This window comes from Arvicanthis niloticus, chromosome 8 (assembly GCF_011762505.2).
Source record: "Arvicanthis niloticus isolate mArvNil1 chromosome 8, mArvNil1.pat.X, whole genome shotgun sequence".
Lineage (NCBI taxonomy): Eukaryota > Metazoa > Chordata > Mammalia > Rodentia > Muridae > Arvicanthis > Arvicanthis niloticus.
Genome location: NC_047665.1, coordinates 3,516,784 through 3,540,235, shown reverse-complemented (window position 1 = coordinate 3,540,235; position 23,452 = coordinate 3,516,784). Strand labels below are relative to the sequence as shown.

The window sequence follows — 23,452 nt, the reverse complement described above, 5'->3', positions numbered from 1 at the left end:
TCTCTTAGGTTTTTCTAGCAAGTTGTTTTACTCAGACTAATGAAGCTATGAAATATTAGCCTGAAATCTATACTGTGGTTTCTAGTTGACCTCCATGATCGTCAGAGCCCTTAGTATGTGTTATAATCAATCATTTGTGTGGACGTCCTTTGCAGCTTGAATCTCGTAACACGGGGTTTTTTATCTTGTATGAACGAGATGTGTCCCTTGGAGTTGTTCTGGCTTAGAACATTACACAAAATCAGTGCCAAATATTATGATGTATTTCATAATGCATATAGCTCTTATATACAGATTATCTCTTTACATTCGCCTATGAGATGAAAATGTATTATTGTTCCCACGTGCATTGCTTTCTTTATTTTGTTCAGTGTTAGTGTTAGTGTGTGTGTGTGTTGTTCAGAGGACACATTTCTGCAGTTACTTCCGTCTTTGCACTGTGGCTTCTGGGGAATCAAACTCAGTTTGTCAGGCTTGTATAGCAAGCACCATTACCTGCTAAGCCATCTCACTTGCCTTTCTCTCCATTTTATAGGTGATAAAACTGAGGCTAAGAAAATTATCCATAAACTGGAAAAAAAAAAAAGCTGGTTTATGTAATTGTATAAAAATTCAGTTGAGAAAATAATTTCTCCAGCCTTGACCTGGTGTGTTCTCAAAGTTATGTTTCCTTTAGCTTTTTTTCTAATTCCTCTGGTTTCTCATGGTTTTCTTATATGGTGGTCTAGTGCTATATAATAAATTACCCTACAATACTGACTCCCAGGACTTCAGCGACAAGCTGTTAACTATCTGGTGGTCAGATGGGTAGGTGGGTAAGTGTGCCCATGGCTAGGGCATCTCCTTGGCTCCTCTGATCTCTGACTTTATAGGGCAGTTCTAGGAGAAACTCACTGAGAGGCCATAGAATGAGGGGGGTGGGGAAGGGAGGGAGGAGCTAACATTGGAAAAAAACCACCCAATGTGGCTACCCCAGATTTTCTTTCAAACTCTGAGCGTGAGGGTTGAGGCCAGTCTCCATGGAAAGGGGCACTGAACTCCTTTGGATTGGAGGAAAGCCAAGGAATTAAGGGCATTGTTTTAAACGACCACAACCGACCTTTCAAAAAGATTTGCCTGACTCGGTGCAGATCTGAGTGACTCCTCCAAGCTCACTCAGCTGGTAGATGGCCTCATGAATATTAGATGAAAATTTATAACTCTAAATCCCATGCTACTTCTTCGTGAAACCAGAAAAAAAAATGTCTTCTGACCAGCCCTAACGGCCCTAAGTAGAGTCAATCCGCTTAGTGGCCTTGGAAAATAAGTTACACTGTGTTTTTTTATTTTTTCAACAGGTATATTCATTTGCATGCTTCCCAAGTGAATCACCTTTTTATTTATTTGGTTTTTGTTGTTTTTGGTTGCTGTTGTTATTTTTATTGTATTTGTCAGTTCTCAAGATCTTTTTGTATTGATTCTCGGTCCTAGCACTTAGGTCAGCGGTACCTTCCAATCTCATTCTTTTATCATGCCCGCTGGGCTCTTTCCTTGGGCCGTTAGGAATACCTTTTTTTTTTTTTTTTTTTTTTTTTTTTTTTTTTTTTCTGTTTGTGTCTGTTTGGAGACATGTACTCCAGCCTCGCCTCCAACTTGCTCTATAGCTGAGGCTGGCCTTAAGCTCCTGATGTTTCTGCCTCCTTCACCCATGGGCTGGAATTACAGGTCTGTGCTACTGTGCTACCACTCCTAGTTGGGGACGTATTTAAGATAAGGATCTGATACATGGCCAGAGGAACATTCTTTTGCTTCGCTTTGTTCTTTTAGGCCCAAGCCTCCAGAGTTGAAAATTATCTGTTGAATCCAGAGTTTGAGCAGCGGTATGGATATGAACTCTTGGCGGGTTCACGAATAAACTTCAGCAATTCTAGGCAGCAGGATAGAATCCCCTTTAGAAACCTTATTAAGCCAGGAGCACGGGGAGGGACCTAATGAAAAATGGCTGAATGGATACTGATACTGGTTTCACGGGTGGATGTAGGGTGTCTGCGTAGACTGGCCAGTCCTCAGCAATCCAACTCAAGGCAAATGAATACTGTTCTGACAGTAAAACAAACAAGCAAACAATACAAAAAGATAGTGTAACTATTTTAATAACGTTTTATTTAACCCGATAGACGATAGATTCAAAGCACCATCTTTTGGACGCGTACCTAATATGAAGACACGCCTACGGCGATTTTCACTCATTTACACATTGTCTTAAACAGTGTCTGGTGTGTATTGTACGCGTAACACAGCTCAAGCCAGACTGTTGTGTTTCAATTGAGCAGCCACAGTACTGCCAGAACTCCCAAGCTCTGTCGGGCCTCTGATATCTCAACCTTTACCTTCCCGGATCTCGGGGCGTCTCAGCTCAAAACAACCGGCGGGAGACGCCCCCTCTGATGAGGCCCCTGCTGTCCTCGCTCGGTTTTTGTTGTCAACACAGAAGAACAGAGCGACCTCATTTATAAGCTATTTGTTTGCTATCTTTTCCATCAGGGTGTGGGCGTCTCCGGGGCAGGACTTTATTGATTTCTGTTTGAAACCTGCTGTATTTTTTCTTGTGGTTTTCTCTGAGCGGAGCACGTCGTCTGTCCCACGCGGATCCCTGGGTTCACACTCTGGGGGAGACGAAAGCCTCCAGAACCGGGCGGCAGAGGGCAGCCGGGCGCCGAGTCACAGGTGGGGCGCGCGCTCGGTGCGGGCGAGTGGGTGTGTGCGGGGTGCGCGCGGCGGGGCGGGAGCGCGGACCGGGAGGAGCCGCGAGCGCAGCGGAGGAGGAGGGCGCGGAGGAGGTGGTGGCTGCGTCCCCGCGGAGCCGAGCTGCGCCCGAAGCAAGGAGCGGAGGCCGCTCGGAGCTACCCGGGACCGGGACCGGCCGCGGGGCTCAAGGCGCAGGGAGCGAGAGCTGCGGGGCCGGGTGAGTGGCCGCCGCAGGCAGTGGGAGGAGCGGGAGAGCGGCCGGGCGCCGGGCGGGGGAACAGGTGGCCTGGCCCGGCGCTTTGTGTCCCTTCCCTGAGCTGTCCCAACGTCGTCCGGAGGCGGAGGCAGAAGCCCGGGGACCGCAGGCACGGGACTGGGGCGCGGCAATGCGGGGTGTGGGGGGTCCCTCAGCCCAGACTTAACAAAGGGCGCGTGGCCCCTGCCCGCGGGAGGCCTCGAGATCGGGGTCCAGCCCCGGGGACCCCGATTTTTTTGGGGGGTTTACCGTTTCATTCTTCTCCCCATGTCTTTCAGAAGTCTGCGGCTTGGTGCATGAGGGGCCCACAGCATCGAAGCGGTGGTGGGGATGGTTCGGGCCGCGGAGCCGGAGTGGCCTGGGCTTTGGTGAGGCGTGACAGTCTATCATGACTGTGTTCAGGCAGGAAAACGTGGACGACTACTACGACACCGGCGAGGAACTGGGCAGGTACCAGGAAGGGGTGGTGGAAGCGCGCGGTGTGTGTGTTGGGGGGCTGTGCGCAGTAAACAGATGCTGCTTAAATCAGGCATGCCCCTGCCTAGCCCTTCTCTGAGATGTGCGGATGGCAGAAGAACCGGTGCCTAGCCAGCTAAGGCCAGGGATGAGGAATAAACTGCCTGATCGGAGGGGTGGAGAGGCAGCCTACAGTGCAGTTACTGTGCACAGGGTATGGTCAGAACCCCTGTATAAGAACAGACTTCATTGTGTGCACTGCTAACTCCTGTCAGCTTTCACCCTTCTGAGACAATGAGGCAAATGCAGAGTCTAACTGCAACTGGAGGGTCCGCCCATGTGTGATTCAAGCAGAGTACAAGTTAATTAATGGACACTTGTGCTGAATTTTCAGTGCAACAGCAGCCAGGATTGGTTAGGCAGGTGTGGAACTTGCCAGATGTTGGCCTTGGATTTTGAAACTTCTTCCAACCAGGAATTTGATTCCCGGCTTGGTAGTGGTGGCTTCGGTGTCGTTTATGGCGGCTGCGTAGATCCAGAGCGTACCAACATGCTGTGGGGGATGTGATGCTGAGCAGAGTGTGTTAGTGTCTAGGTGCACAAAGAAGATTTCACTGTGAGCCCTTGATGACTGCTGGGTATCCCTTCCCATTAGCCCACCAAGTGTATTGATCTCTGCTTTATGTGAGCAAAGAGCCCAGTGTTCTTACCTAGATCTAACATTTGTCTTGTGGAATTTGAGTATTGGCATTGTGACAGAAGTAAGGCAAACGGGCTTATAAACAAACATAGTTGCAATTACTCACACAGAGTGTGTATTGAAGTTTGTATTTTTCCATATAAGCCCCATGGCCTCATACCAAGCTTCTTTTTTTCTTCATGGAAAGGAAATTAAACGGGGGAGAAAAGACCAACACCTTCTATTACCTAATAGGATTTTGAAAGATGTCTAACCAAAACTTTAAAATAATTCAGATAGCCCAAGAAAGAAAGAGGTCTAAAGAGTTACTGCTATACAGGATGTTTATGTGTAAGTTCACTGTAGCCTTGAGGCATCTGTTGAGCCTGTGCAGAGGAAGACGATACTCTTATCAAAAATCTTAGTAAGTAAATAAAAGGCAGGGTTCTGAAAGATCACATTTCATGGATATGGTGAAGGCTGAGGTTGAGAGTGTGCAGTTGAAATACTTGGCTTAAATGAAATTCAGCCACTCTTCCTCCTGGGTTTTACAGCAGATCAATGTGTGTGGGGTTTAGAAAATAAAAAGGGTGAGGAAAAAGGTCTTGATACCATTTCTGTAAGGTTAACAAGTTCTATAAACTATCTTGCAAAAAGGAATGGGGAAAAATTAGGTTAGATGATTGTTTTATAAATAAAATTCATTGACTTTGTTTCCCTTAAACTCCTTTCATGGACTAAGAGAAAGGGGGGAGGGGATGGGGCGTCCATGCAGCTAGCAAGTGGAATTTGGATTGGTTGTGACGACAAGGATGGCGGTTTGCTCATTTGTCACTAGTGTTTCTCTCTGATTTTGGCTCTTGTCTTCTATTCTGTGTATAACTATTCTCCTCGAAAGACTAATTGATGAGTTGTTTATTTAATAATTCATGTGACCTAGGAATTTTGAAGAGGTGCTCTAGAACAACTGCGAGCTGGAATTTTTAAGAAAGAAAACACACATCTATGGTGATAACTGCTCTTGTTTTTGCCAAAAGATGAAGCACATGGTTGGCTTTTTCTAAGAATCTTCCACAATCCATGGTTTTATCCTGTCTTGGATACCATCGCAGCTGCCAAAGAAGCTTTGATGTGAGGTGCACAGGCAGAGTAGATGTGACACACATGGTGTCATATGCCTCTGGAAGACTGCAGGTGGAGGGAAGGGTTCACAGGCAGAGAACTGGAAACGGACAGTTATATTGCCAGAATGCAGGGTGTCTTAGTTAGGGTTTTACTGCTGTGAACAGACACCACGACCAAGGCAAGTCTTATAAGGACAACATTTAATTGGGGGCTGGTTTACAGGTTCACAGGTTCAGTCCATTATCATCAAGGTGGGAACATGACTGCATCCAGGCAGGCATGGTGCAGGAGGAACTGAGAGTTCTACATCTTCATCTGAAGGCTGCTAGTGGAAGACTGACCTCCAGGCAGCTAGGGTGAGCGTCTTATAGCCCACACCCACGGTTACACACCTACTCCAACAGGGCCACACCTTCTAATAGTGCCACTCACATAGGACGATGCTAAGCTCTGAGCTGTGAACTGCTAAGAAGAGCTTTAAGTGGACTAGTATTCAGTTTAAAACTTTATTTAGTTTATTTATGAGCCTACGTGTCTGCCACATAAGTGCAGGTGCCTATAGAACCCAGAAGAGGGTATTGGCTCCTCCTTGTAGGCAGTTAGGAGAAACCTGGTATGAGTGCTGAGTATTGAACTTGTGTCCTCTAGAACAGTAGCAAGCCCTTAACCACAGGGCCGTTTCTCTAGCCCTACGTAAGGTTTCTTTAGTGATCCTTAAATATAGCTGTTCATCATGTAAGTAGACCCAGGAAATCCTTATCTGGAAGAGAAAGGATGAGTTTTGAGGAAGTAGAACACACTATTGTTATTTAACTTGGAAAAACTGGGATTGTTCGGCTTTTGAATGTGTGTGTACATATCTGTTATTGCCCCAGACTGTAGAACTTCTTGTTGACTGCTAAGAACTTTACAACTTCCATGATTTTTGTCAGGGAGTGACAGATGAGATCAACCATCAGACACATAAGCTACACCAAAACCCAACTTTGCATTTTGGTGGCTTTCTGACCTCCCTGGTCAGAACTGATAAACCCAGTATTTAATTCATAGAACCTGTGAAAACCAAGTCATTTAAGGAGTGGAGACAGTTTATAAGGTCTAAACCAGAGCAGATTATCTGTAGGACTGACCTGGATGGGTAAGCGACTGAGACAGGCTGATGGCTCCATGGAAGTCTTAGGAATTCTCATCTGTTTACCAGTTTGAGGAGGAGGCCTGCTGTGTGACAAGGGTCCTTCCTTCCTAGTGGAGCCGTTTTTCTGTAGCAGGCTGTCTTTGGCTTCTTTGATTCAGATTACTGCAGCTCTGGGCTAGAGCTCTGTCCTCCAAGCAGAAGAAGGGGCCCAGGGGGTCATTTTCTTTAGAAGATTTTGGAGCCCTTCATTGCTAACTCAAGGAGGCTGTTTAGCATTTCTTGCCCTCTCCTGAGAGGCTGAACACGGTGCTCCTTCCATGGCATACCGTGTTCCCCAAGAGGAGTTCTAATGAGAGCACTTTTCAGTACTGTTATGTTTAAGTTGTTTTGATAGCCCAGTGTACCCTGGCATCTTTTCTTAGCTTGGATTTTGGTTAGCTGCTTGCTGCTTGCTGGCTTGCCTACCATTGGCCTTGGTTAAACTTTTGGCCATCACTGAGCTTGTCCTGTACGTTTTCTGGGTACCTCCTTGACTACTGCTTTGCTGAGGGACTGGCCCTGTCTTCTGTTTCATGGTCTGATCTTACTTGGTCTTACAGAAGCCTTAGTAGCTCTGATAACTTTCAAAAGAGTTATTTGTGTGTGACTGTGAGTGTGTGTGTGTGTGTGTGTGTGTGTGTGTGTGTGTGTGTGCAGGTGTATTCACATGTGCACATGTGTAGAGTCTAGAATGCCTTTCTTTTTCGGTCTCTACCTAGTCCTTTAAAGCAGGCTCTTTCCCTCAACCTGAGGCTCACATTTTCTTAGGTAGGCTAGCAGTCATCAAGCAAGCATCAACTATTTCCCTTCCCCCACTTTTCTCTTCAGAGAGGAGTGAATTGTAGGAGCCTGTGAGATGCCTGCTTGTATGAGTGCTGGGATTTGAACTCCTAACCCCCTGGATTGCACAGCAAGCACCTCACAGCAGTGAGGCATCTCTGTGGCCACTCCGTTTTTCCAGAAGCCAGACAGATGATGACTTGTCTGCAGGATCAGCTCCCTGGGTTTTATATTACTGTTCATCATGATCCTTGCAGCTTACAGCTTGCTTGGGAGTTCCTTCTGGGTATGTTCTGTGGTCCAGGGTCCCTGTGGTTCTTTCTCTACAGGCTGTGTGTTGTGCTGAAGACACAAAGCCACTGTATCAGAGCTCTGGTAGCAGAAGAGAGTAGACTTAAGGCATAGATGGTAGTTGTAGCTGTTAATGCCTTGGTGCACTGTTTTGGACATCTACAGTTATATGGGTGAATTCGAGACAGTGGCCCTGGGTTTATGACACATAGTCATTGCCTGATGTTGTTAATTTAATAACCTGTTTTCTGTATTATGGCAGGTGTCACCCTGCACAGTAATAGCCTGCTTGATCTCCCAGGTAGTGACGACCGTAGACTTTCTCACCATGTTCTCACTGATGGTGAGATGGATGGTTTTAGTAGGTGTTTAGCAAATGTGTGGCGATCGACTGAATGGGTCCTTGGGAGAAGCAGAGATATGGACCTTCAGTAAGCGGGGACCATGATGAAGACAGACACTGAAGACATCAAGTCTTCAGCTCATGGAAATGAAACCTTCTCACTTGCGTTCTCTGCCACCCAACCTCAAGGAGCATAGCTGCCCAGATTTCCAAAAGTGAGATCAGTTTTAAGGACAACACATGGAGTGGAACATTAAATATTTCACATTGGCTCCGATGGCAGTTAGAAGCTTATACTTCAGATTTATTGCCTGCCCCGTTTGGCATAAAATCCATAGGCGTTTTAATTGAAAGTAAGAAGTTGTGAGAAGGTAATGGAAAGGCAGGGACGAGGCTGGTGGTATTTATTAGGGAGGCCAATTTGGTGATGGAAGGTTTGTGTTCTGGCCCTGGGCCGGAACTTAGGCTCAGGGTGGCCAGTAGCAGAGCCAGTAGCGGTCAGGGTTTGGAGCTGACTTCCTGGGCTTGCGTGCATGCTCTTCCACTCTGGACATGTGTCTTATCTTGCTTCTAGGAACCTGATGGATCAGTTGTGTTGACATGCCCCAGGGAAACTGAAAGAACTGTGGTGCTGCGGGGGAGCTCAGTACATTTCAGTAGCTGAGGGGACATTCATTATCTCTTGCTCCATGTCCGTTGCCTCCCAGGACTTGTCAGTCCCTGAAGGCATGGACTATTTCCCTCCAGGTCCTGTGGGGAGAGTGGGGAATGACTAGGTGAAGAGACACAAAAATTCACTGCAGGCTATCTCCTCAGATGGTGTGTGTGTGTGGGGGGGGTTGGGGTGCAGGCAGACTAAGTCAAGGTTATACTGACTGACTCAACATGGAAATGTATCCTTAATTCTGAGTCAATTGTTGTGTGTATCCAACCTAAGCATGATGCTGTAGAAATGCCTTTCTGATCATGAGAGAAAAGAAAGCATGTGCTGACAGGAGGGGGGTGGATTCCCTTACCATTAGGCAACCTGAGGCCTCAGGGATTGTTGCCTGGGAGAAGCGTGGTGGTCAGCTTCTCCCTTCTGTTTGGTGTTTAGTCATAGTAGCTTTCCCAAGACAGCTGGTTAGAAGGTGACTGAGATCATCTGAGGGCCTGGCCCAGGCTTGACCTATTGTTTATAACGTTTAGGCTGTGGTGATTTTCAACCCCCCCAATCCCCAGAGCCAAATCAAGTTGCAAGTTGGAATTTGAAAGCAGTGTCTTGGACACCTCTGCGTGCTCTGCACCCCAGTTGACACAATATAGAAGATAGTTGAATGCATGCATTATCTTGGTCTTCCTGGGACAGAATATGTGACGAAAACACGGAAGGGGTTTTTGGTTCATGGTTTCACCTCCCCTCCCCCCACATCAGGGACTGTGAATGTACAGCAGTGGGAAAGCCCAGCAGCCTCCTTCAGGTAGCTGTGGATGGGAAGCAGAGGTCTAGGCTGCAGCTACAGGTTAGGATATGTGTAGCCTCTGAAGCCCCACCCCTCATGACATACTTCCTTCAGTTAGACCCCACCTCCTAAAAGTTCTTCAGACTGTGGGGGATGTTTCAGATTCAAACTGCTACTGTTTCCATTCTATAGAAGCCTGGCAAAGCCGGCCATACCTGTTCTGGTTCTTCTGAATGTGAGTGCTCCCTCCCTCAGGTCTAAGGATGCTCCGACCGTCTTACCGTTTCCTTGTGAATTGTTCTCTGCAGTTAGAGCGGTGCCAGCACACCTGTACAGTACTGTTTAGTCAAGTCCCCAAGTTAATCGTTTAGTATTTTGTAAACTTGACAAAACTCTTAGGTTATAGCTTAACTTCTTAGAACTGTAGTGTGGAAGACTCTGGTCTCCATCCTCTGGGTCCACCTACTAAATGACCCACAGTTTTTCATTTCATGGTCATTGTAGCTTAAACCTAATATGTGATCATTTGGGATTTTATTGGGAAGGTGACATCAATTAACTTGCTTTGATTTTTCTGGAATATCTCAGCAGAGTAAAGTGCATCTTCCCTTGGCCTCGAAGGGGGTTCCACAGCAGTGTATTATTAGTAGCAAGTCCTCATGTCCCTTTCTGGGTATTCTAAGTGAATTTTTTTAAGTGGAGGAATTAGGAGAGGATGGAGGAAAGAAGGTTAGCATTTGATTTTCTGTCCTCCTACTAATAAGGTTTAAATAACAATATAATAATAACCTTCCCTGACTTACTTTCATCTTTCTTAGGAAAAACAAAAGGTCCTGCAACCCCCTGATGCTGGGCAGAGGGAGAGGGAGGGGCTTGCTGGCTCTGAGCTTGGTTCCAACTTCGTGAGAAACACTGATGGAGCAGACAACCAGTGTCCTCCTGTGACCTCCGCGGAAGCTTAGGCGAGCTCACACCCTTGTGTGTGCCTCATGCATTCACGCACCATCCCATTACCTCAGACTGTTTGGGAAAGGCGTGAATGAAACAGATGAATTTTATGTTTAGACTTGAGTTTCTTCACTGAGCTGTTTGTGTATATGTAAGTCTTTTAAATTCTGAAAAGAGAATATGAAAAGAAGAAAACAACAGTAGCAACCAGAAAAAGAAAAAAAAAAAAAAACAACCCTAAACACTCAGGGTCCTGATCATTCTGGAAAAGGGTCCCTCATAGTCTCTACATTTCACTTGCAAGAATGAACAGATTTCCATATGGTTGAGTATTTCTGTTATTTTTCCACTATTTATTTATTTATTTATTTGAGGTAACAGAATGAACCCAAGGCCTTGGGTTATTCCACCGAGCCACACCCTCAACCCACGTTTTACTTTTGTTTTTTGGGGTATGTATGTGCATGTGTGTGCGTGCGTGCCTCTGTGTGTGTGTGTGTTTTTGTGGATATGGGCACATGAATGTGTGCTTGCTTGTGGAAGCCCCAGGTCATTCTTTAGGAGCTTCTGGCTTGGGATTTATTTATGACTCTACCCTTCCTCCCCGCCCCATCACTAGTTTTATAAGTGTTCACTACCATGCCTGGCTGAGTGCTGGGAACTGAACCCAAGTTCCTGGTGCTTGAGTGGCCAACACTTTACTGAGCCATTTCGCCAAACCCCACCTTAACTTTTTTTTCCTCTTTTTAAATTTAACACAGTGTCTCACCGTGTATTCCTAGCTGGCCTGGAACTCACTTTGTAGATCAGGATGAAGTCAAACTGCATGCCTCTGCCTCCTGAGTGCTAGGATTAAAGGCATGTACCACAAACCTGGCCGTGTCTTTCCCTTTCAGTATAAAATTGTCCAGCCTGTTTTAGACGTTGTGACAATCTGCCACGCTCGGCCTGCAGTGCAGGATTTTCCAGTCGGAAAGAATAATCAGTGCCTTTCTGCTGTCCCATCCTGAGGAAGGTTGGAGTTTTCTCTGAGCTTCCCCCATCTGCTTAGCAACTCAGAGGTCTGTCTGTGGCCCAGCGGCACAGGAGGCAGGGTTTGTACCATTTAAGAAATAACGGAAGGAAAAAATAAGCAGCGAGCTCTGCTGGGGAGAAGTGGAGAATCCATCAGTGTTGATGTCGGCTCAGTTCTGATACCATCATCCTTTGGGAGGGTCTGGGTTGCATTGGCTCCTCTGTCCAGCCCATCCCTCCCCCTGTCCAGCCCATCCCTCCCCCTGTCCAGCCCATCTCTCCCCCCCCCCGTCCAGCCCATCCCTCCCCCTGTCCAGCCCATCTCTCCCCCCCCGTCCAGCCCATCCCTCCCCCTGTCCAGCCCATCCCTCCCCCTGTCCAGCCCATCCCTCCCCCTGTCCAGCCCATCCCTCCCCCCTGTACAGATCATTTCTCCACCATGTTCAGCTCTCCCCTCCCCCATGTTCAGCTCACCCCTCCCACATGTCTAGTTTACCCTCCCACATGTATAGCTCATCCCTCCTCCGTGTTCAGCTCATCCCTCCCCCATGTATAGTTCGTCTCCCCTATACAGCTCATCCCTCCTCCAGTGCTCAGCTTCTCCCTCCTCCCTATACAGCTCATCCCTCCTCCCTCCTCCCTATACAGCTCATCCCTCCTTTCTTCTGTGGTTTGCAGGGAGTAGCAGAAGTTTGTGTTTCTGGGAGAGGGATGGAGTTAGGCTGCTGCTTTACGGGAGAACTGTAGGTGGAAAAGGTGTGTGCGCCCTGTAGAAGACTTAACAGGTAACAGATACAGCTAAAGTCAGAGGTGAACTCACCTGCGGTGCCACAGATGCCGCCCTAGCTATCTGTGAGCCAATAGTACAACTATGGCTGAACCTCGATGGCCTGAACATGAAAAATCTGGTGTGTTCAGGAATCCCAAATATTTGATGGTGGACAAGCTGCTCAGAGTGTTATTTTGGATTTTCACTCTAGGAAATCTTTGTTGATGAATTCATCAAATATTCCAAAGTCTAAAACACTTGTGACATCTGGTACATTTCCAGCCTCAAGTGTCACAGAGAAGGGACACTCAACTTGAAATTATTGATCCATCCATCAGATGGCAATCAGCTTGTTAGAGGATTCCTCTGTGCACCTGAGATGGGGTGAGGCACTTGGTAAAGTGTTTGCTGTGTAATCCTGAGGACCTGAACCAGGATTCCTAACATGCAGGTAGAAGCTGAGTGAGACTTCAGGCGTGTGCCTGTAATTTCAGCCCTGGGTAGTTAGAGACAGCCAGATCCCTGGGGTTTGTCGGCCAGTTCATCTAGCAGAACCAGTGAACCTCAGGTTCAGTGAGAGGCCCTGTCTCAAAGAGTACAAAAGGAGAGGTTGAGGAATATACCCAATGTTGGTGTCAATGTAGGCATCCACAAGCAGGCATACTTATACACACAGTTAGACATGTATACACATACAGGCACACCTGTACACACAGTTAGACATGTATACACATGCAGGCACACCTGTACACACAGATAGACATGTATACACATGCAGGCACACCTGTACACAGATAGAATGTGTACACATGCAGGCATACCTATACACAGATAGATACGTATACACCACATTTGGAAACCTTGTACACACACGCACACACACACACCCTTTATAAAGTATTGCTTCTCTGAGTGTCTATAGTTAGTTGTGCACTTCTGTCAGACATGTTAGAAACTCCTAGCTCTGTGGTTCTTGTATTTGCAGATAACTGAAGGGGTGGTTTTCATTCTCCTCCAGATGGTGGAGGAGTCCTTTCCTCCTGGATCTGCCTCTAGCTGTCCATGGGTTCAGTGGCTCTGGTTGGAGTCACTGTACAGCTCAATGGCTGTACAAGTTCATAACCAGACATGAGGATGTGGTTCAGGGCTTCTAACCTGGTTTCGTTTGTCTGTTTTCTGTTGCTGTAACAGAATGTCTGAGTCGTTTAGAAATAGAAGTGTATCTGGCTCCTAGTTTTGGAGGACAATCTGAAGGCATAGTGTCCATGTCTTCAGAGTCCCTTGTCATCCGTGAAGAAGGGGAGAGGGCCAAGGAGAGTAAGTCAGAGAAAGCTAAGCGTGGGTAACAGCCCACCCTGGGGATAGCTAATCCTCTCCTAGGCTAATGATGTTCATCTACTCATAACCTACACCAGGACATGCTTCATCCCACTGTCTGTGCACTGGGAATCAAGTGTCAGAAAGTTTTGGGGGAACCACATCTCTGACTTTTCAGTGTATCATGCAGACAACACTTTTTCTGCAAGACTCCATTTCCTCGTTTGTGAAATGAGAATTGTCTCGCACCTTCCCAAGGCTGCTGTAGCAATACTGTTTAAAGTGACTGGCACAGTAATGGGTACTCCAGTGACTGTTTAATAAGACTGAGAGCAAGAATGAAAGACAGGTTGGACACTGTGGTGAATATCTGTAATCCCAGTGCTCTGGAGGCTGAGGCAGGCAGATCTCTGAGTTCAAGGCCAGCCTGGTCTACATGTGAGCTCTAGGCCAGCAAGGGAGACCCTGTCTCAGAGAGAGAAGAGGGAGGGATTGACTAACTGTAAACTGGTTTGGGGTCTGTATTTCTGTGTCATCTGTCCTCTTCCTTCCTCATTTGCATATTCAGGTTCTGGTCTCAGCTCCTGGTGACTGTGGCTGGGGTTTCCCCTCATTCTTGTCCACTCTCCACTTTTCTTCTTTTTTTTCTGCCTCATTGGCTCAGCTTGCTGGGTGAGTCCATTTCTGGTGTCAGCCTCATTTATCTGAGCCACTTTTGTACATGGGTCTGTCCCTGCTGTGCTGTCTGCTCCTATCACCTGGGCTGGGCTTCCTTGGTCTTTCGAGAGTGCTTTTGTAGTGGGCTGGTGGTTCTGGAGTATCTCTTAAACTCCTGGCTGGGCATTTGAAAACTAGCTGCTGGAGGCAGAGCTCACAAGAGGAAAAGGGAGCCATTTCAGGGCCAAGAGGCTCTCTCCTAAAAAGAGAACAGCTACAGAGGGAAACAAAGTGTGGGAGAGGGAGAAGGGGAGGGAAAGGGGGAAGAGAAAGAGGGATTCTGTTGCCTTCAGCCAGGAACCATCTGCTTGGTAAAAAGGGTTCCTGGACCTGCTTTGTGGGGTGGTGACCCTGAGACTGTGTGTCAACATTTTAAATTCATGTTTTATTGCGGCTTTATTTATTTTTATTTTTTTTTTGAGACAGAGTTTCTCTGTGTAGCCCTGGCTGTCCTGAAATTCACTCTGTAGACCAGGCTGGCCTCAAACTCACAGAAATCTGCCTGCCTCTGCCCCTCAAGGGCTGGTATTAAAAGTGTGTGCCACCATTATCTGGCTTAATATGGCATTTTTAACTTCTCTAAAGTCGCTATATCTTTTCATAGTTTACATTTTAATTCTAAAAGCCAGTGACAGCGGCTAGATACAGCACTAGGGGTTTGAGGAAGCGGAACTGGATTGATCTGTGTTACGGATCTCTGTGATGAAGGGAGTCTGAGATGGATGAGTGCCTGCTATAGAAAGCAAGACCCAGGGCGGACTGGAGGCTCCATTCATTCCTGACGTGCAGTGGTTGGAGATGTGAACACGGGTGCTTGGCCAACTCAGATCTGCCTCTGCCAAGAAAAGTCCATTAGGTTGGTAGTTGAAAGGCTGAATTGTTCAGATCTGCCTAATGGCTAGGCTCTGCCAGCTGCTGGGTAATGCCCACTGATGCTGCTGAGTGGCTCTCCCTGTAAGTGATTGGAGGTAGCATATGGCTTGTTTAAGGGAACATGGCTGCTGAAGGACAGACTGCTTCTAAGGATTCATTCTTATTTGGGAGACCATTGCATTCATATTTGTAGTTTAGAATAGCTGTGCTGTGCAAGGCAAGAGAGATAGCTCAGTGGTTAAAGGCACTGGCTGCCCTTGCAGAGGATCTCGATTTAGTTCCCAGCACCCACATGGTGGCTTACAACTAGGGGATTTGACACCCTCTTCTGGCTTCTGTGGGCACCAGACACACACCTGGCACACAGGGGTACAGGCAGGCAAAACATGGAGACACAAACAAATAAGGTTTTTTTTTTTTTGTGTGTGTGTGTGTGTTTGTGTGTGAGATGAAAACACTTTTTAGAGTCTGGTCAAGTCATTCTGATTTGAAAATTTTGATTTTTTTTCCCTCATTTTTCCTTTTATCCATCCAGCTTCTTGTGAGAGGTAGACACGCGTACCCTGGTAAGATCAGGTACATATACAGAGTGTGTGTGTCTCTGTCTACCTTGCAGAGGATCTCGATTTAGTTCCCAGCACCCACATGGTGGCTTACAACTAGGGGATTGCAAGAAACTGGAGTCAAGATGTGAAGTAAGGGCACATGGAGCCCGAAGTTTACTAGGGACTGCTGCTAGACCAGCAGTTGGAGGTAGATTAGTCCACACATTACAGCTGCGAAAACCGGGTCCCTGACAAAGCTTCATGCTGGGGTCGTGGTGCAGCTCACCTGCAAACCCTTTATCTAGTACCCAGTCACCCAGCACTGTGAAATCAAATAGAACAAAGCAGAGAGACGATCCATCTTGGAGACTGAAGTGGCAGAAGTAACTCTTGTTACCCAGTGTCTAGATGTTGGTGAGGACTGTAGCTCATCGTCCGAGTTGTTGGCTCTGCCTTGGCCCCAGTGATGGTGGCACTACTGGGTGTTCTTGTTTCCTCTGAGCCCAGACTTCTCAGACCTCTGTGGTCTGTGTATCCTTCTGCTGGGGGGTTGGGGGGGCTCCTGTGCATTGTGCATGCCTTTACCAGATGTAGACCACTGAACAACTCCACCTGTGACACAAAGAAATACTACTGCCATAAGTCTGCTACGGGAGCAGAGTCTTCTCTATCCAGTGAGAATCACTTAGCCACAGGATCAAAACACACAAATCTTGATTGACAGGTACGGGGGTCGAGCTGGTCCTGTGTCCAATAGGCAAAAGGGACATCTCTGAATTTCCGGTGAGCTGAGCTAAAAGAAGGTTTTGAACTTGGATGTCCAGGGCTGGGACAGTTTCCCCTGGTTTGTTCTGGCTGCTCCAGAGAGTGCGTGTCTCCTTTGTCACTGCTCCGCTGGGAGTGGAGTGGAGATTAGGGCTCTCAGTGCAGAAATGGATGTTCTTTCCCACACCTTTCTGAGGGTGGGAGGTTTCACAGTACAGGCCAGCAGCTGGGCTGGATTCCTAACCAAGAGGAAGGGAAGAGAGTGGGGGCAGGATGTGTGATCCCCAGGACCCCTCAGAGGAAGAGTCAGTCCCCAGGTGTGTGAGCTTGGTCCCAGGAGGTCTGCTATTTAGAGCTTCATGGATAATGTCTCTGTAGGGTGCCCGTCAGTCAAGGTTTCTGCAGGTGTTCCTGTGTGAGCTGCCACTGGGTTCTGAGTCTACTTTCTTACATTCCGGCCTTTTGTTTATACTAAGACAGAATCTGGAATGATTTTACCCGAAAAGGAGGTAGATAGATAAGGAAATTCAATAGTTTATGGATGTTGGCTCAGTTTACCTTCAGGACCTGTGATGGGGGTCTGTTAGGCCAGAGGCTGGCATTTGTATTTCCCAAGAGTATGAGACTGAGTCCAAGTAGCACGCTGGACAGTGACCTGGATCAGCATGCATATTAAAGAGGGACCTATCCATGGATTAAAGTGCAAGTAATCCCAAATGGAGGATGTGGGTGTTTTGTTGTTGATTTTGTCTCCCCCCCTCTCTCTCCTTTCTCTCTCTCTCTCTCTCTCTCTCTCTCTCTCTCTCTCTCTCTTTCTCTTTCTCCCTCTCTTTCTCTCTCTCTCTTTGTGTCTCTGTGTGTGTATGTCAACATGTCAATTTGGGACTCAATCTCTTTGCATGCATGCATGCAGATGCCTGTCCCCTGGCACTGGAATTACAGGAAACTGTGAGACGCCCAGCATGAGTTCTGGGGACCAAATCTGGGTCCTCTGTGAGTGGCCAGAGCTCTCGATCCTAAACCATCTCCCACGGCAACCTTTTAAACAAGGCAGGAAGTCTGGGTAAATAAGCAGCTGTATAAAAAATTAAAATAAAGCAAAATTTTAGGCATCCTTTAAGGGTTTTAAGCAATGTAAAAGTAAAACCCTCTCTTTAGGCAGGGAGGGGGTTTCCTTTGAATCAGTGAACCTGTGTGTTGTCTTTGCTCTCCAGTCTGTGGGTGGCGGATATTTACCTAACTATCAGTGTGGAAGACTGAGATCATAGGCACAATGAAATGTTATATAATAGGCTAAGTTCATATAGATTTAAGTACATGTCCAGCAAAGTAAGTTTTATGAGGCCTATATAATTACTGCCTCCAGCAGGAAGAGCTGATTCGTTGTAACGGATTCCGACCCCCCATCTTACGGATTCCGACCCCCCATCTTTCAGATGTTTATTTGGCATTTAGAAAAACATGGCTCAGGCTTTCAATGCCTTATTCAGTAAATGCATAAACCAAATCTGAGGTTTCTAGCAGGTTTTGTAAATATCACTAAGAGCACATCACAAAACAAAACAAAAACGTTAACTGTTGTAAATAAAATATAACATAAGTATAGTTGATGTTCACATCAATTATATCTCTGCGTGAGAACTTGAAAGTGTCTCTCTCTCTCTCTTTAAGACCAGAAGCTTTTATGATTCAGATATGTTTCTGAAAACAAAATTTCTACGGATTAAAGTGCAAGTAATTCCAAATTGAGGATGTGGGTGTTTTGTTGTTGTTGTTGATGTGTGTGTGTGTGTGTGTGTGTATGAATTTGGGGTTCTTGTCAGTCAGGCTGTGAACTGGCTTGGGATGGCCTCAGTGTTTGACTGGGTGATTTGAAGGAAGGGCAGGCTCATCATGTCAACTGCCTGGTGAGCCACACCCCACATGATTAAGTGGGACAGACACAAACAAGAAGCTGGAGAATTAAATTAAAGCAAGACAGCAACTGCCCAGGGCAGCGGCTGGAGGCTGACGTGCCACTGGGTGAGAATCGAAATCACAGTTCTCTGGCAATTCGCAAAATCTAGTGGGGATCAGAGCTGGGATTGCACTAGTGAGAGCCCAGCTCTAAGCACATTGTGGAGACATCCACGTCCACACCAGGGAGGCCAGTGTGAGGTCTGTGAGGTCGTACCACCGCCTCAAGAGTAATGCATTTTATTTAGTCATCAGGGCAGCTACTAGGAGCACCTTTTTACAAGGATCAGCCGAGTTGAATTCTGCAGATCGGCGCCTCTTGGGGGATCTTCTGTTTCAGACTTGGCAAACTTTTTCTGTGAAGATAAATATTTTAAGAGTTCGGGGCCACCTGGCTTCTGTTTCAACACTGGTTGGAGTTCAGAAGGTGCACAGAGAACCTGTGTTTGGACGCCTGTGACTGTTCTCTGATAAGACAAGCAGGGGCGAGTTCAGCCTGTGTACCGTAATTAGCCGGCTTGCCCTCTGTTTCACCGACACATTAAACCAAGACTCTAAGAGGTGATGTAATTCAGTTTGCCAGAGTAAGTAAGTGTCTGAGCTAAGATTCAGAGTTAAACCCCATTGCCCACCTCAGTACCATCCTGCTGATCTTTCTTCCTTGCTGCTAATAATTAGCCACACCTGCCTCAGTTTCTCCCAGGGACAGCTACCCTCTGTCCTTGCAGTGGCAGTGGTACCTTAGCTCCTTATGGCATCAGGTACTTACCTCTCATCAGTTGAATTCCCAAGAGCAGCATGGAGCACTCCTTGGGACAGTTTAGATTCTCACCTAACTCCAGTATCTCCCCCTTGCATGGGGAGGGACATGGATAAACTGGGCTCCTGCTGCTGGATACTATGGAAGTGTCTACACTGTCTGGACAGGTCCCAGATTCTGCCCTTGTGCTTCTGTGCTCAACCAGTTTTTGTTGAGGTCTCTGGCCCCACTTTCTTCTCTATCTTCACTGGGTTCCAGCCAGCCAGAGGCTGAGTGTGGCCAGCTTTTATTGAATACTGTCACCCTCCAGGCAAGGGCCCAGGGTGGGCTCCCTGCAAATGCAGGTGTACCTCTGGAGTCTGAGCCACTTCCCAGGGCTGGCCTGTTGTCCCTGGCTCTCCTTGGTCCAACTCTGAGGTCTCTCAAAGTGGGGCTTATTGGTCTGATTTTATCCCTGCTTTTAACTCGCTTAAACTAGGTGTGGGCTTCAGGCGGATTCCCAGTTTTCAGTCAAAGCTAGGTAACTCTTTGTTTTCTGCCTTTCCAGCCAGTGGAATGGGGGTAACCAAGGGCACTCCCCCACCCCCTGCCAGGGCCTCATTATTTCCTCAGCTGCTCCACATAGGGGAGCTTTTAAAGATAACCTGTTCAATTCTGAGGGTTTCTAGCAGTGGGGGGATGAAGTGTGCTTCCTACTGCCTAACTCCTAAGGTCCAATCTACTGGAAAACTCTGAAGGGCAATTTCTGTGGAAGTGGATTGGAGCTGGTTGGGTTGGGAGGTGGCAAGGGCCTAAAGTACTGGGGCCAGTGTGGAAGACTGTTAAAGGGTGGGGTGCTGCTGTGCGAAACCGACCCTGTCCCCGTGGGCCAGAAGCTTGGGATGGTGAAATGCACACGGCACCCTCTGGCAATGCAGGGAGTTGATGGCATGTCTGCTGAGCTAGAGCCACCAGCACATGCCACTTTGGGGAAGAGATACCATCATCCGTCTCTGTCCTGACCCAACTCTCCCATCTGTACCCCACCACCAGTTAGACATAACAGGAAGTCTCTTAGAGAACAGGGTGGCGCCCTGTGCAGGGAAGAGGGAACAACAGATGGGTGGAGAAGGGAGGATAACCAGGAAAGGGTGTCCACCAGTGATAACAGGGAAATGACGACGGGCTTGCTCTGTTGTCATTCCCTCTGTTGGGGCGGGTGCTGGGTATCTGTCCTGCCAACACGCTGAGCTCTCCTGTGCTTCTGGTATACTGAGTTTATATTTCATGTTCTTCACAAAGTCATTTCTGAGCATCAAAGTAGTGTATTCCCCTGGCAAGTGTGCACTGTCGTGCAACTCCAGCTCTTACTCGCCACTCTCTTGTGCAAGGCTGTGTTTGCACACACATATGTGTGTGATACTGTAACTGAACTCACTGGGGCTGGAATGTAAGCTCTGGTAGCCCTTACATGCCAGGTCCGGCCTCCGTAAGCTAATTGAATAAGCCAGTAATAGTGAGCAGAAAATGGAGATCCATCGATGTGATGGTTTGGAGAAGAGGGACAACGAGATCCTGTGACCCTCTTGTTGCTAGTCTTGTTGTGGGGAAGGGTGGCCAGAGGTTTAGGTTTAAGCAGAAAACCACAGTGGGTTGAGTTGTGGTTTCTTGGACTATCATGATTTTCTAGTGACAATCTTCTTCCAGGTAGTCTGACAGGTTGTGAATATTGTTGAGGGAGACAATTGGTCCCCACTGGCTTCATACTTTCCCCATATGAGGTTCCTGGGGGAAATTCCAATTCTTGGGGTCCGTTGTCTCAATGGTCTGATAGCCCAGGTCTTCTTTAGAATGTCTCAGTTCCTGTCAGGATGGTGACAGTACCCAGAGTCAGAAGTCATTTATTTCCAATCTCTTGCAAGGAGAAGGTACTTCAGAAGTAACAGTCAACCCCGTTAACAGATATAATCAGGGAATTTTGGACTGAAGGACTGGAGCCGTAGCTCTTTACGCTTGTTTTTGAGACCTGAGTTCACTGTGTAGCCCAGCTGACTGTGCATCTCTGATCCTCATCGATGCTGTGATGATTCCTCGGAATCTTAAAAGTAGACTGACCATGGTCAGTCTCACCGTGAGCATTCTCTGGGAGTAAAGCCAGTGTGTTCCCTGTTCGCTGTAACATCCACATAGCTGAAATCAGACCTATTGTCTGTGAATGCACAGATAAAGTGCCACGTGCCACGTGCCTACAGATGTCCCACAGTTTTCATGTGGCTTGGTTTCAGGATCCCCTACCAATAACCAAACTCACACTCAAGTCTCCTACCCTGTGGGCAGATATTTCATATTGAATGCGTATCTTCCTGGGCACCTGAAATCACTACTGCCGACAGCTAATGCTATGGCAATGTGTCTAAGTCTGCACATGTTTGCAGATGTGGCTGTTACAGGCCTGATGACATGACACAGGTATGACCGGAATCTAAGGATGCTGACCATAATCACAGGAAGTTCCATAGAATGGACATGGAAGTCCAGAGTACCGGTCCTTAGCTGATCAGGCAATCCTGAACTGTAATGAAATCATTTCTGAAAACAAACTACAAAAGCATAATATAGGCTTGTACCTGCTTCCCCGCTCGGAGTATCTGTGGGGCCCCTCAGCCGTGAGTGCTCAGCTCTGCTGACAACGGTGGTTCAGGCAGTGAATGAATTCTTTTTCGGGATCTCCTAAACACACTGGCTTTTCTCAGCCTATGACTCGAACAACACACTACAATTCCAAATCCTAGTCAGAATACAACGTGGACAACCCTGTTTTTATTGCAGAAGGGGAAGGGGGCTCCTTGTTCTGATGTTCATGTGCCACACATCTGCGGTCACAGCTTTCCCTGGCAGCTGCTTGCCGGATACCTTGAGGTTTCAAAGATGAAGCAAGGAACATGTTGGTATGCCTGTGTGTTCCCAGAGCTCACAGCTGTTAGCCAGGCCCATGGTCCTGTCAGACCACACTACCTTTAATGATGCTTGAAGCTGAGGTGTCAAAAAGGAGGATCTGAGGGCTGAGCTGATTTCTTCCTGGTAAGTTTTAATTGATTCTAGTACTTGTGGGAAGGTGTGTGCCAGTTCTAAAAGCACAGGATGTAATTGCGGACTGATGGGGCTCTATGGGAGATGCCCCAAGATGCATTCTGGGAGAAGAGCTTCTTAGCAGGATACTACTGTGAGCCAGCTGGGAAAATCTGGTGCTCAGGGTTTGGGAGTCTTGCCAGCAGGGCAAGGTGTGAATTAGCCTTGCAGGCACCCAGGGAGGTGGGAAGGAAGTGTCACTTGTGAGCTGTGGAAGGATCTGGGAAGATGGACAGGGACAGCAGGGGATATAGCAGTTTTCCAGCCCCCTGTAGCTCTTCTCATCTCTTCCTGTGATGATGAAAGGGTGGAAGACAGGAAGACACAGCTGCTTGAAGGCCAGGGCAGAGGAAAAGTTGGCTGGGAGAAGGCCTTTGTAGATAACTTGGGGTGTGTGTTGCAGGAGGGAAGAATGCTGATCTTGGTAATAATTAGTCTGCTTATTGGGTGTCTCTTTCTGACCCTTGCTGCTGCTGGTGGTTTTGTGCTTTTATACATTGGGAAAACAGACGTCAAAGAAGTTAGGCTGGAGAGAGTACAGTTTGAAATAACAAGTCCCACATCTAAAAAAAATTAAAAAAAACAAATTTCCCGTGATCTCAATTAATTTGCTTAGCAAGTAAAATTCATGTAAATATTTCAAAAACCATCCCCTGACAAATAGGCAGCTTGAAACCCTTGTACCTGTAAGCATTCCTGGTGAGCAATATCCTACCTGCATATGCAAGCATGAATGTATTCATGTAGACTTGTACATGTATATGTAGCTGCACATATAGATACATATATGTGTATACTCAACTAATGTGTGTGACATACACTAGAGATATATAAATATGCACATGTTTCAGTTAAGGTTTTATTGCTGTGAACAGACACCATGACCAAGGCAACTCTTTATAAGGACAACATTTAATTGGGGCTGGCTTACAGGTTCAAAGGTTCAGTTCATTATCATCAAGGTGGGCGCATGGCAGCATCCAGGCAGGCATGGTACAGGAGAAGCTGAGAGTTCTACATCTTCATTTGAAGGCTGCTAGCAGAAGACTGGCTTCCAGGTAGCTAGGATGAGGGTCTTAAAGCCCACACCCACAGTGACACACTTACTCCAACAGGGCCACACCTACTAATAGTGTCATTCTCTGGGCCAAGCAAATACAAGCCAACACAGTACACATGGTTACATTTTTGTTTTTTTAGTGGCCATCCCGTGGCTGACCACTGTTTGACACCGAACCTGCTAGCTCCTCCCCTAACAGTTTTTGGCATCCCACCCGTGAACTGACCACTGTTGGATTGATTGTACTTCACGAATGTTTGTTCACCATGTGTGTAATTGGTGTCCATGGAGGCTGAAAGAGAGCATTGGACCCCCTGGAGTTACAGATGGTTATGAGCTGCCATGTG

The 23,452-nt window shown here is 47.2% G+C and overlaps 1 protein-coding gene across 6 annotated transcripts in view; it reads left to right on the top strand.

Annotated features, from left to right (window-relative positions):
• Positions 1-2,510: 2,510 nt before the first annotated feature.
• Positions 2,511-23,452, top strand: part of Dapk1 (death associated protein kinase 1) — a 158,120-nt gene continuing 137,178 nt past the window's right edge. For 3 of the 6 annotated variants that reach the window (XM_034510003.2, XM_034509999.2, XM_034510002.2), the window contains exons 1-2: positions 2,743-2,944; positions 3,262-3,433. In XM_034510003.2, the coding sequence (XP_034365894.1) occupies positions 3,372-3,433 (62 nt within the window). In that variant the 5' untranslated portion in view covers positions 2,743-2,944; positions 3,262-3,371. Of the gene's footprint in view, positions 2,707-2,742; positions 2,945-2,970; positions 3,093-3,261; positions 3,434-23,452 lie in introns of those variants that run through there. The other 3 variants (XM_076938882.1, XM_034510001.2, XM_076938881.1) reach the window with 3 other exon arrangements.